General features: G+C 44.5%; 1 protein-coding gene across 2 annotated transcripts in view; it reads right to left on the minus strand.

Moving 5' to 3' along the window:
* Nucleotides 1-8915: 8915 nt before the first annotated feature.
* The window catches only part of SEC22C (SEC22 homolog C, vesicle trafficking protein), a 36960-nt gene continuing 32700 nt past the window's right edge, over nt 8916-13175 (minus strand). The window contains exon 7 of one of the 2 annotated variants that reach the window (XM_075922893.2): nt 8916-9656. In XM_075922893.2, coding sequence (XP_075779008.2) covers nt 9621-9656 — 36 coding nt within the window. In that variant the 3' untranslated portion in view covers nt 8916-9620. Of the gene's footprint in view, nt 9657-11743; nt 12082-13175 lie in introns of those variants that run through there. The other variant, XM_075922892.2, reaches the window with a different exon arrangement.

Genomic DNA, 13175 nt, shown 5'->3' on the forward strand with positions numbered 1-13175 from the left:
GGCTAATGGCATATTAGGATGCATTAAGAGGAGCATTGCAAGCAGATCCAGAGATGTCATTATTCCCCTTTATTCGGCTTTGGTGAGGCCACATCTGGAGTATTGTGTCCAGTTCTGGGCCCCCCACTACAAAAAGGATGCGGAAGCATTGGAGAGGGTCCAGCGGAGGGCAACCAAAATGATTAGGGGTCTGGAGCATATGACCTACGAGGAGAGGCTGAGGGACTTGGGTCTGTTTAGTCTGCAGAAGCGAAGAGTGAGGTGGGATTTGATAGCAGCCTTCAACTTCCTGAAGGGAGGTTCCAAAGAGGATGGAGAGAGGCTGTTCTCAGTAGTGACAGATGGCAGAACAAGGAGCAATGGTCTCAAGTTGTGGTGGGAGAGGTCCAGATTGGATATTAGGAAAAACTATTTTACCAGGAGGGTAGTGAAGCATTGGAATGGGTTACCTAGGGAAGTAGTGGAGTCTCCATCCCTAGAGGTGTTTAAGTCTCGGCTTGACAAAGCCCTGGCCGGGTTGATTTAGATGGGATTGGTCCTGCCTAGAGCGGAGGGCTGGACTTGACAACCTTCTGAGGTCTCTTCCAGTTCTATGATTCTATGATAAGGGGATGGTTGGATGAAATAACATGATCTTGGTAACTAATTGACCATTCATTATCAGTTGGAAATAGGTCAATGGAGGGATGATAGGAGTTGCTATAGGGAACTTTCTGGGTGTCTGGCTGGTGAGTCTTGCCCACATGCTCAGGGTTTAGTTGATCGCCATATTTGGGGTCAGGAAGGAATTTTCCTCCAGGGTAGATTGGCAGAGGCCCTGGAGGTTTTTCGCCTTCCTCTGTAGCATTGGGCACAGATCACAGCTGAAGGACTCTCTGCATGTTGGGGCCTTCAAAGTATTTGAAGGCTTCAATATCTGAGACATAGGTGAGAGGATTATTCTAAGAGGGGTGGGCGAGATTCTGTGGCCTGCACTGTGCAGGGGGTCAGACTAGATGATCATAATGGTCCCTTCTGACCTTAAAGTCTATGAGTCTATGAGACTTTTCATCTTAGAAAAGAGGAGACTAAAGGGGGGATATGACAGAGATCTATAAAATCATGACTGGTGTGGAAAAAGTGAATAAGGCAAAATGATGTACATATTGCCACAATATAAGAACGAGGGGAGTCACCAAATGAAATTAATAGGCAGCAGGTTTAAAACAACCAAAAGGAAGTTTTTCTTCACTCAATGCACAATCAACATGTGGAACTCCTTGCCAAAGGATGTGGTGAAGGCTAGGACTTAAGCTCTTTTTTAACCCTGTTAGATAGATGCATGGAGGTTAGGTCCATCAATGGCTATTAGCCAGGATGGGTAGGAATGGTGTCCCTAGCCTCTGTTTGTCTGGAAATGAGAGACAGGGGAGGGATCACGTGAGGATTCCCTGTTGTGTTCCCTCCCTCTGGGGCATCTGTTATTGGCCACTGTCAGCAGACAGGATACTGGGCTAGATGGACCATTGGTCCGATCCAGTATGGCCGTTCTTAGGTTTTCTCTCACCCTCAGAAGTTGGCCCACCTAAAGCTATTACCCCACCCACCTTGTCTAATCTCCTGGGAACAACATGGCTACAACACCACTGCATAGAGTGTGAAGGACTCTCTTCTTCATTCACAGCGCTGCAAGGAAAAGCTTTTCCAAGGTTCCAGCAGGGTTATAGAATCATAGAATCATAGGACTGGAAGGGACCTCGAGAGGTCATCGAGTCCAGCCCCCCGCCCTCAAGGCAGGACCAAGCTCCATCTACACCATCCCTGACAGATGTCTATCTAACCTGTTCTTAAATATCTCCAGAGAGGGAGATTCCACCACCTCCCTTGGCAATTTATTCCAATATTTGACTACCCTGACAGTTAGGAATTTTTTCCTAATGTCCAATCTAAACCTCCCCTGCTGCACTTTAAGCCCATTACTCCTTGTCCTGTCCTCAGAAACCAAGAGGAACAAATTTTCTCCTTCCTCCTTGTGACACCCTTTTAGATATTTGAAAACCGCTATCATGTCCCCCCTTAATCTTCTTTTTTCCAAACTAAACAAGCCCAGTTCATGAAGCCTGGCTTCATAGGTCATGTTCTCTAGACCTTTAATCATTCTTGTCGCTCTTCTCTGTACCCTTTCCAATTTCTCCACATCTTTCTTGAAATGTGGCGCCCAGAACTGGACACAGTACTCCAGCTGAGGCCTAACTAGTGCAGAGTAGAGCGGCAGAATGACTTCACGAGTTTTGCTTACAACACACCTGTTGATACAACCCAGAATCATATTTGCTTTCTTTGCAACAGCATCACACTGTTGACTCATATTCAACTTGTGGTCCACTATGACCCCTAGATCCCTTTCTGCCGTGCTCCTTCCTAGACAGTCGCTTCCCATCTTGTATGTATGGAACTGATTGTTCCTTCCTAAGTGGAGCACTTTGCATTTCTCTTTATTAAACCTCATCCTGTTTACCTCTGACCATTTCTCTAACTTGCTAAGGTCATTTTGAATTATGTCTCTATCCTCCAAAGAAGTTGCAACCCCACCCAGTTTGGTATCATCTGCAAACTTAATAAGCGTACTCTCTATCCCAATATCTACATGCTGGGATCTGCATCCCTGTGCCTTCTTGCTGGACACAGTCAATACCCTCAGTGTGAGCTCACATGGGCATCCTATGGTTTGTCAAACCCTGACAGTTCTGCCTCCGCCAGGTCAGAGAGACGACACAGGTCCTTACCTCCAAAGGGCCAAAGGCAAAAAACACACTGCACCAGGGGATGGGGTGGCACGGCTGGAAGTTGGATCATCATAAAACATCACAGAATGAAGTAGATAAATTAATAAGGCAATGTTACGAAGGAGAGAGTCCACCTCTGGAAGGGAATTTCATGCTGTTACGAGAAACTTCTGACCAGAAATCGTGAAGATACTCCCAGTAAGGTTATGCCATTCTGCATCTACATTTTCCTCCTGTAAAGATTTAAACTCTGCAGAGTCTGCCTCAACATTTGTACAATATATAGCAGCAAGGGATTGCAGATTCGAGTGGGGACTCAGGATGTTACCATCAGATAAACATGGCTGCCCAGACTCTGTGGTAGCAAGAGCCCTCGAAGGGAGCTGAAACATGTTAAACAGATGCTTCTATAGAGCAGAGAGGGCCACTCTCCCAAAACTTCCCAGTCTCCATCTGCCACTGGAATGAATGGGAATTCCACACCCAGAGGGGATGCCGATCCCACCAACCTGTTGGCTTTAAGATCTAGAACAGCTGTTTCAAACTGCTGGTCTGCAGACCGGTCCTGGGCCACAAGCCGCTGGCTGCCGGGCCGCAGCACACTGCCAGGCTTCACCCATGCCTTGATGATTGGCTCAGCAGGACTCTGGAGCAAGGCTCAGTCCTCCCAGAAACCCCCCTTCTCCTCTCCCCAGGATTGTCTCTTCGCCCTGTGCTGCATTGGCTTCTCTGCCTTGATGCGGGGGGGGAGGGAGGGGAGGAGGGGAGAGATAGGGGGACACTGCCCAAGCCCGGGGGTGGGAGGGCCCCCCAGTGGCAGGGGCTGCAGCGCAGCAGGTTGCTTGGTAGGACCCAGCAGCAGCAGGCAGTAGCTTCGGGAGCCAGAGCCAGACTCGGCCTCCCACAGCAGAAAGCAACTTGCAGCGGCTGCTGGTGGGGACTCTGGGGCCAGATTCTGGACTGGATCCCTGAGTTCTGGTGGGGGCTGCTGCTAGGCCCCCAGAGCCTGGGCTGAGGCCAGAGAGGGAATCTGCAGCAGGGCCAGTCCCACTGCTCCCCAGAAACCTCTCCCAGGGCAGCACCCCCATGGCCAGCCCAGCCCTGCTGCAGGGCAGGCAGCGCTTGGGGAGGGAGCCGGTAAGAGTGCTCTCACCCCAGGCGCTGCAGGGGGAGGATTTGGCCCTGGGCTGCTCCCAGCAGAGCTGGCGGAGATCCCTGCCTGGGGAAGCTACTGCCAGCTCCCAGTGTGTGCAGTGGGAGCCAGCCTGTGGGGGGCAGGAGGGGGCTGGAGAGGAGTAGGGACAGATAATGGAAGTGAGGGGGGAGAGGGCTGTGTGAGGCAGGGGCAGGAGGGGGATGCAGGAGGCGCTGAAGGGAGGTTGGGGGGATTCAGGGGAGACCTATGGGGCAGATGGGAGCAGGGTACAATGGAGGGAAACTCTGAGGGGAGGTCCCAGGAAGGGACCGGGGGGAGGGATGCAGGAAGGAGAGGCTGGTGAGGAGACTGTAGGAGCAAGAGCAGCCTGGCTGGGGAAGGGAGAAAGACAGGGCAGGGGTTGTACAGAAGGAAACAGGGGAGATAAAATGATAGCTTCCCCACCCCATGGAGAAGGAGGGGGGAGGGCAGAGGCGACTGGTGGTAGCACTCGGGCGCACCAGCTCCCATGCCCCGACAACCTTTCAGTTGCTAAAATAGGGTGCGCAAATGCCCTCTGCCCCTGTGGTTCCCCCTCCCTCTGCAGGCACGAATTGCCCCTGGGGGAGGGGCTGCTTAGAGGGGCTTTCCGTGACTTTTTTTAGCGTAGAAATCTGCAAACTCTGATCCTTTACGATAGGTTTTGTGTGCATACAGCTCTACTGTGACATAACACGTGACCTCTTAATTACCATAATGAATATGCAAATAAAATGTTACCGGTCCACCAAAAGTTAGTGGAGTTTGCCAGTCCGCAGTATACAAGAGGCAGTGGGGAATGGCAGGCCCTGTGTCTTGCACATCCCCTGTCTGAATGGGATGCAGGAAGTGAAAGGCTTGTTTGTCCTTAGCCAAGTGTGGATAGTTCAGGCCTGATCCTGCCCGGGGCTCAGCAGCACACCCCACTTTCAGTCCGCAGGCAGGGCTCTTCAATTGCCTGATCTAATACATATTTATAAGCACTGTTTTGCATAGCCAAACTTTTTGCATAATTGCTTTTTTTTGTACTGTTCCCTACCAGAGCCCTTGAACTAAAGGATTTTGTATGTTAATATATTTCATTGTATAACGAATGAATATGTCTCAGCCACTCTTTTTATACTTGTGCCATGCTATGGTGCCTACTGCTTTACATTTTAATAGTCATTATTTCAACCCTTCTATCTTGCTTGCTCCTTCTCACCTCCTCTCATACAGAATGACTAATTCTAGCAAGTGTAATTAAATATGGTCCTGTGCTCTGATTACCTTTTATTCTTAGTAGTAGCAAAAACAAAAAAATAAAAAAAAATTAGGGTTTTAACCATTTAAGTATTCAAAATTGAGTTTCAAGTGTCCTAAACTAGCATCCCTGAAAGGCAATTTTTTAAAGACAGGATTTAAATGGTGAAAATTAAAGGCATGGCAAACTCAGCTGGAAATATCTGCATACTCCAGCACTTTAAATTAGAATTTCAGCAAGGCTGGCTCAGCCCTTCAACCCTCCAAGATAGATGCGCTAGGCCTTTCTAGATGTAATCAAAGATAAAGCTAGAGAGTTGAAATTGCCCTTTCAACGCATTTATGGGTATAAGAACGGCCATACTGGATCAGACCAAAGGTCCATCTAGTCCAGTATCCCATCTGCTGACAGTGGCCAATATCGGGTATCTCAGAGGGAATGAACAGACCAGGTAACCATCAAGTGATCCATGTCCCTTCACCCATTCCCAGCTTCTGACAAACCAAGGCTAGGGACACCATGTCCTGCCTAATAGCCGTTGATGGACATATCCTCCTTCAACTTACCTGGTTTTTTTTTCTCTGTTATAGTTGTGGCCTTCACAACACCCTCTGGCAGAGTTCCACAGGCTGACTGTGCATTGTATGAATAAATAGTTTTTGTTTTCACTCTGCTACCTATTAATTTCATTTCATGACCTCTAGTTCTTGTGTTATGAGAAGTAGTAACACCTCCTCACTTGTTTTCGCCACACCTGTCTTGATTTTATAGGCCTCTCATCTCTCTTAATTGTCCCTTTTCACCTTGGAAAAATCCCAGTCTTATTAATCTCTCCTCATATGAAAGCCATTCCATATCCCTCATCATTTTTGTTGTGCTTTTCTGACTCTTTTCCCAATTCCAAAATATATTTTGAGAAGGGGCAACCACATCTGCACACAGTATTCGATGTGTGAGTGTACCATGAATTCATATACAGAGACAATATACTTTCTGTCTCATGACTATCCCTTCTTAATGATTCCCGACATGGTTTGCTTTTTTGACTGCTGCTGCATACTGACATGGATGTTTTCAGACAACTATCCACAATGACTCCAAAGTCTCTTTCCTGAGTTGTAACAGCTAATTAATGTAATGTTTTCCAGTGTGCATTGCTGCATTTATGAACACTGAATTTCGTCTGCCATTTTGTTACCTAGTCACCCACATCAAGCTGGACCATGTTTACGCTAGGAAAAAGGTAGATTTCTAATGCACATTAACATCCTGGAGGACAAAACATCCTGGAGTACAAAAAGCAGTTGTAGTTTTAACGACTGTTAGCTGATCACAGAAAATGCTGTCAGGGCACTTTGGATTTACTTTGACCATCTAAAGGTTATTAAACTGACAACTTCCCTTGTGTACCCTAAGGCTGTGGGGTTTAAACACCTTTTCTCCTAGTGAGAAAAACTAGGTATGGAATTTTAGAAAGCACCTTATGTTTACATATTGGAAAATGAGCACAAGACTCAGTAATTTAGCCCTATCACCTTTGAATTTCGATCTCTGCACCTAAGTAAACCTAGGTTAATATAATTAAAGGGACTGAAGAGAGGAGTGTAGGATAAAAAGGTAACAGGAGAGTGCAAAAAGTGCAAGTTACATGTACACCTTTGGCTTATACATCACTCCAGCTCCCTTATACAATCACCAAGTGGGTTTGAAAGGAGCCTGAATTGCCTTTTCACCTCGTACATTGATTTTCATTTTTATGGGCACATCTTTTTCCCAAAAAACGTATTTTTTGTTTATCTTCTTTGTCTGGACTTGAACAATTCCACTGAACTTTGTCTTTTTTTTAAAAAAAAAAAACTTGTTTTGATGATGCTGACCTTCATTAAAGATTAGCTGCTGCCCTGCTCCATGGATACAGCCCCAATTAGTTGTTTTGGGTCCTAAAAGAATAGGTTGGAAGACCAGCTATGTTGTTAAGTGCTTTGTACAGTCCAATTTTAAAATAGCCCCAGGACTGAGCATCCATCACTTTGAAAGGCAGCTTTTAGAGGCAGTAACATACCACTGAAGCAGCTTATCATGGACTACAAGCAGACATCTCTTCATTAAAAACAGAGAGCCTATGCAGTCCAGTGAGTATTAGGGCAACATTTGAACAGATAGATATTCAATACACTCAGATTCTCGCTTCTTTAAGTTATTCTCAAAATCATTTTCAGCCCTCATGACAAGAGTTTGGTATGGATATTTATAGTTTACAATGCAATATGAAAAGCTTGTTTATCCTGTTTCTGATGTGTTTCACTAACAAGTTATAAATGAACACAGTCATTATAAAAAGTCATTTATTTTTTACCCTACTCATTAGATATGTACATATATACACACACACATGCAAAAATGACTTTACATACATATACACAGGTTCAATTGTTAATGCAGTGCAAATTTTTTTTTTAAAAGGTACCAGCCAGACTTTCAAGAAACCTTACCAGATCTTTGGTTTAAAAAGGCCAGGGGAGAATAGGTCAAATTTCATAAATTGCCTAGGCACCTTTAAATATTTTAACTGCAAGAAGGTTTACTCTTCACCTGTTTTCTTTTGTTGTATTTCTAGACAAACAACTGTTTCTAAGGGACTTAATGTGAAAACGAAAAGTATGAATTGTGTGGATAAACAGGCAAGCTATTTTAAATGGCCCAAGGTTCTGACAAAAAATTGATTCTTTTAAAAAAAGAGTTAATTCAATATAAGCATAATCTTAGCATTCCAATGCAGATTTTCTATTCTCAAGTGGTAAGACACTCATTTTACTAAATCCTGAAGGACATATATCAATGTAAACTATGCTATCCCTTTTCCTGTTTTAGCAAAAGAATGTTTAGACATATTATACCCATATTGTACATAAAGAAAATGTGCCAAGAAGCCAGTGTACCCTCTTACAGGAAAATAGAACCAGGACAGTGAACATTTAACGTGAACTCTTAGTCCATGAATCACAATCCAACCTGGAAGAAGTGTTCAGATCTTAATGGACACACATTGCTACATGAATGTTCCCTAATATGGATTTTGTAGGCAGGTTTACCCGTATTACAGAATCAAGTCTCGCTGCAAATGGTTCCCCGCCAATCCTACTTAATTCGTATCAAATCTCTACTAGGTGTTTGCCCGTTCACCAGACAGTATCCAGTGAGGCAGTAAAATGTTGTAGAGAGATTTTGATATATTGTTTTCCTAGAGAATCTTGGCTAGAAAGATCCCTCAGTAGGTGAATCCAATGATGTGTTTCATTATGCTTAAAACCCAGCATCTCGGAGGGTACGTACTAACTAGCCCTCCCACCCCTTGTAACATCTTGGCTACACTCCATTTTCTGTGTGCCAGGTGGACCAGAGAGAGGGTACGTCTAAACTACATGCCTCTGTCGGCAGAGGCATGTAGATTTGTTTTTTTGGCAAAGGCAAATGAAGCCGCGATTTAAATGATCGCGGCTTCATTTACATTTACATGGCTGCTGCGCTGAGCCGACAAACAGCCGATCAGCTGTTTGTCGGCTCGCGCGCTAGTCTGGACGTTCCCCCTGTCGACATCAAAGCCCTTTGTCGGCAGCCCCAGTAAACCTCATTCCACGAGGAATAACGGGGCTGCCGACAAAGGGCTTTGATGTCGGCAGGGGAGCGTCCAGACTAGCGCGCGAGCCGACAAACAGCTGATCAGCTGTTTGTCGGCTCAGCGTGGCAGCCATGTAAATGTAAATGAAACCACGATCATTTAAATCACGGCTTCATTTGCCTTTGCCTATGTGTCTAATCTACATGCCTCTGCCGACAGAGGCATGTAGTCTAGACACAGCCCTAGTGTGGGTATGTCCACCTTCTGCTGCAATTCACATCAGACAGAAGTGTTCATATATCTAGATGTTCTAGATACCCAAGTCTATGCAAGACTAGCTTTACTCAACTACATTTCATGGACAAGTACAACACTACCAGGATCACGGCCCATGGGGGACACAGAGATCAGATTTTCTCATTAAAATTTTTCCCCACTATGTTTTGTCCATGTACGAAGTAAAGCTCCTACCCCTTTTCCTAGCAGAAATAGCCTTCCCTATGTAAGTCGATGCACTGCCAACTGGTAGAAAATGGTCTCCAGCTGTCTAGCCAGAACTATGACCATCCTGTCCTGTAACCTCAGCAAGGCATTAGAGTTTAGAATGGAAATTTACAAAGCAGATTATTAAAAAAACAACTTTTACTCTTGAGCCATCTTCATAGCTTGTTTTCCTATGAGCACAACACGTTACAAGTACTATTAAGCTGAATGCTAAGAAAGGTTTCCTGAAAGAACTGGATTTTTGCTCTGATGACCATTCAGCAGAAGTACAGGATGAACTTTGGTTCAGTGCGGAACCAGACCTTCAGCTGAAGCTCAGCAACATCTCACCTGACACAAAGCAACCTTGATCTGTGAAGCAAAAATACCATTCAATTAATGGTACTTCTGTGTTTTTAAATCAGAGAAAATTTAAATTAAGAGCTAATCAAAATATTTTAAAATGTTGCCAAAGTTTCAGTAAAGATCTTTGGCTGACGTTCAACAATAATTCAGATAAGAATGAGGAAAAACTTTGAATTTAGATACGTTAAAAAGCCAAGCCCTGACACAGCTTAGCAGCATGCAGAGACACGTCAGCATGCCATTTGACACTGAATTACTCCCTTGTAATTGAAGTAATATAAAAAAGACCAACTACTGCTGCTTCATTGTGCTTTTTGATTTGATGATGAAGGCCTTGACATGTTTAAAAGGGAGGTTACAATTTTATGCTTCCTTAGGCATTTATTTTACTATGAGTCCAGAAATACCAAAAACCAATTAAGGCCTAAAATTAATGGACACACAAAAAAAAGGAGAAATTTCAAACCTCAAATTTTTAAGCCAGTGGCATGTTAACCATGAAGTCTGGAACCTGCTGTGTTGGCCTACTCCACACAGTTTAATAGCTCTTAGGAGCAAGCAGTTTTTTCTGACCTAAACCTAAATGCTCCTTTTCCTCAGTTTCATTCTATTAGGGCTTGTTAGTAGCTCAGGGAGGCAAAACTTTCTCTCTCATCTGACCTGGTATCTGAAGAGCAAACATCCAGAAAGGTTGATCTCTCTAGTTATTCTAAGACTGAAGAAGGTACCTCTACAATATTACACTAAAAGCTTCCTGCAATGTCTCAGTCTCTTGATTCTCTGTTCACACGCCAAAGAGAGCTTCATCAAAACATTAGACATTCATACACAATTTACCAAAAAAGTATCAAAAACATCCATCTACATTTTAAGTGCCAATGCATACTTCAGCACCTGAAATACCAAAATATGCAGAGCAGCAAAAGGTGGAAAAATCAGTTCCTAATGATTCTATTCAAAAGTGCATGCTCATAAATTAACCTTAGCATAAGAGCTTAAATGTAAAGAGAACCTGCTCTTGCTTTCCAGGATAGGGAATGGATTTCTAATTGCTAATCATGCATCTTTTGAAAGGTGGGGAAGAGGGGGAAACCACTGAGTTGTCACAAAATACATCTTCCATGCTTGGTTATCTATATCAACCAAACATACAGCTGCCCCTCCAAACAGTGTGAGTTTCAAACAGAAAAATAGAGGCCACCTGGGAAGAAAAGTCTGTTGTGTTTTCTTGTTTTGGTTTATGCAGCTTCAAACTTACTGACAACTTCCAAATGAGCTCACACCTTACCAACAATTAAGATGTACAGTTTACTCAAGACATTTTGTGTCCTTTATGGTTTTTTAAAGGGCACCTGCCCTTTTTCCTTTCCTTTGTACCAGAAGGTCTCAAACTTCTTTGCACCACCACTTCGTTCTGACAACAAAAGTTACTACATGACCCCTGGGGGAGGAGGGGAGGGGCCTGAAGCCTGAGCTCGCTCAAGCCCCACTGCTATGAATGGGGAGGGGGGCCAAAGACTGAGCCAGGAGATGAGGCTTAGGCTTCAGATCCTGACCACAGCAAGTTTAAGCCAACCTTTGTGACCCCATTAAAATGGGGTTGCGACCCACTTTGGGGTCCCAACCCACAGTTTGAGAACAGCTGCTTTAGATCCTTATACTTTTAAGTCACTTTAGTAGGATAACCTTGAAAATCCCACAAAACGTTTCTTCCACCAACTACTGACTATGCTAATTATGGCAAACGCCTCCTCAGCTTACATCTGTCAAGCAACTTGATATCTATAGATGAAAGTACTAAGTATTGTATTACCCACAATTTTAATCAGTCTTGGTTTTAACGTATAATTTCAATATATTCTGCCATGGGAGTTTGAAGTGTTACAAAGCAAATGAGACATGAAAAGAGACTGACTGTTTGGTATTAGTCAAGGAGTACACTACAGAGATTGAGTACTGAAGATTTCCAATGGCAGCAAGAAACTCCAACCATTACAAATGCTTGCAAAGTCTACAAAGCACAGTTGAACTACACACAACTAACTAATCTCTCAAATGTCCGATACCAGTTATAGGAACATAGTTTATGTCAAGTTGTTTTGTTTCAAAATCTCTCCCTTTTGATAATTATCACAGCACGTTTTAAAAATATTCCCCCAAACTATTTTTGGCCAGTGTGAGCAAATACAAGAGTTTTTAAAATGCGAAGTAATAAATCCCAAGTTTGTTTTCAGACTCCAAAATCGGACTGTTTCTCCATGAGTTGCCTTGTCAGTATCTGGTATGAAGAAAGAGAAGCCACTCCTATGTGAAAGAGTATTTGCCAGATGTTCCTTAATCCATACAAGTAAATGTTGCATAAACAAATGGAGAAAATCAACACAAACGCCTTCATCTTCTTTGCTGAACTGTGGAACAGGAACAAACAACACTGGAACAGCACCAGAAAGACAACATTAGCAACATCAAACTGAATATACAGACAAGGCTCACAGCTTACAATTGCTGGCATTTCGAGATGCACCTGTCACTAGCACACATACGAGATGCTTACAGCTCTTCAAGTTATTGATTAGGATACCATCCATTCCACAGAAATGAACTGGTAGCGCCCAGATCCCACTGAACAAATCCATGAGAAAAGAAGCCCAGCTGCACAACTGGCACCCTTGTTGGTAATCTCAAAAGGATCATCAAGTATTAAACAAGTCTGAAAGATGGCCTGCATTCCAAGACTCAGATTTGATCATGGGCGGTTGGTGAAGGCAGGATTAGGCGAGGCAAGCCCCGAACCCTGCCCTGCCCTTTCTGCTAGGCCCTGTCCCTTTCCCGCCCCCAGGAAGCTGGGTGACATGCCACACACATGCTCCCCCCTTCCAACCATAGGGACAGGTGGGAGAGGTGAGCGCCTGTTGCAGCCTCTCCAGTCCCGGAGGAAGATGCACTGTGCTGCACAGCCCAGCCTTGTGGGAGGGAAGAGGCAGGAAATGCTATGCCACACAGCATGGCTCCAGCCTCCCAGCCGCAGAGCGCCAGGAGAGTGCGCCACACTGCTCACCCTCTCCAGCAGCAGGAGGGCGAGTGCTGGGGGCAGCAACACTCCACCCCCAGAACGCCTATAGCAGGCTTTCTGGAGACAGAGTGTGGGCAGGGCTATACCTGCCTGTATGGGAAGTGAGAGCCTTCTCCCGCCTTACATACCCAATGCCCATGGATGTGATCCTTATAGGTTACGGCTGAAGCTCAACAACCTGAAGGTATGAGGTAATCCTATACTCTCTTCTGTCGTACTTCTGGGCATAATTAAAAGGGCTAAATAAGCCATCTCAGTATCCCAGGACTCACTTAAAATATTAGAATATATACAGTCCACTGGTTCAGTGTGTTTTAAGTGTCCTCCTATAGTAGCTAGTCCATTTAACCAGGTGACTGTGTACTAGACACGCCAGCTAAGGGAGATCCTTGTTTATATCAAGCAGTCAAGACTCACACTGTAGCACCAGAGACCCTGTGTTCAAACCCTGT

This window comes from Pelodiscus sinensis, chromosome 2 (assembly GCF_052426305.1).
Source record: "Pelodiscus sinensis isolate ZL-2025 chromosome 2, ASM5242630v1, whole genome shotgun sequence".
NCBI classification, from domain to species: Eukaryota; Metazoa; Chordata; order Testudines; family Trionychidae; genus Pelodiscus; species Pelodiscus sinensis.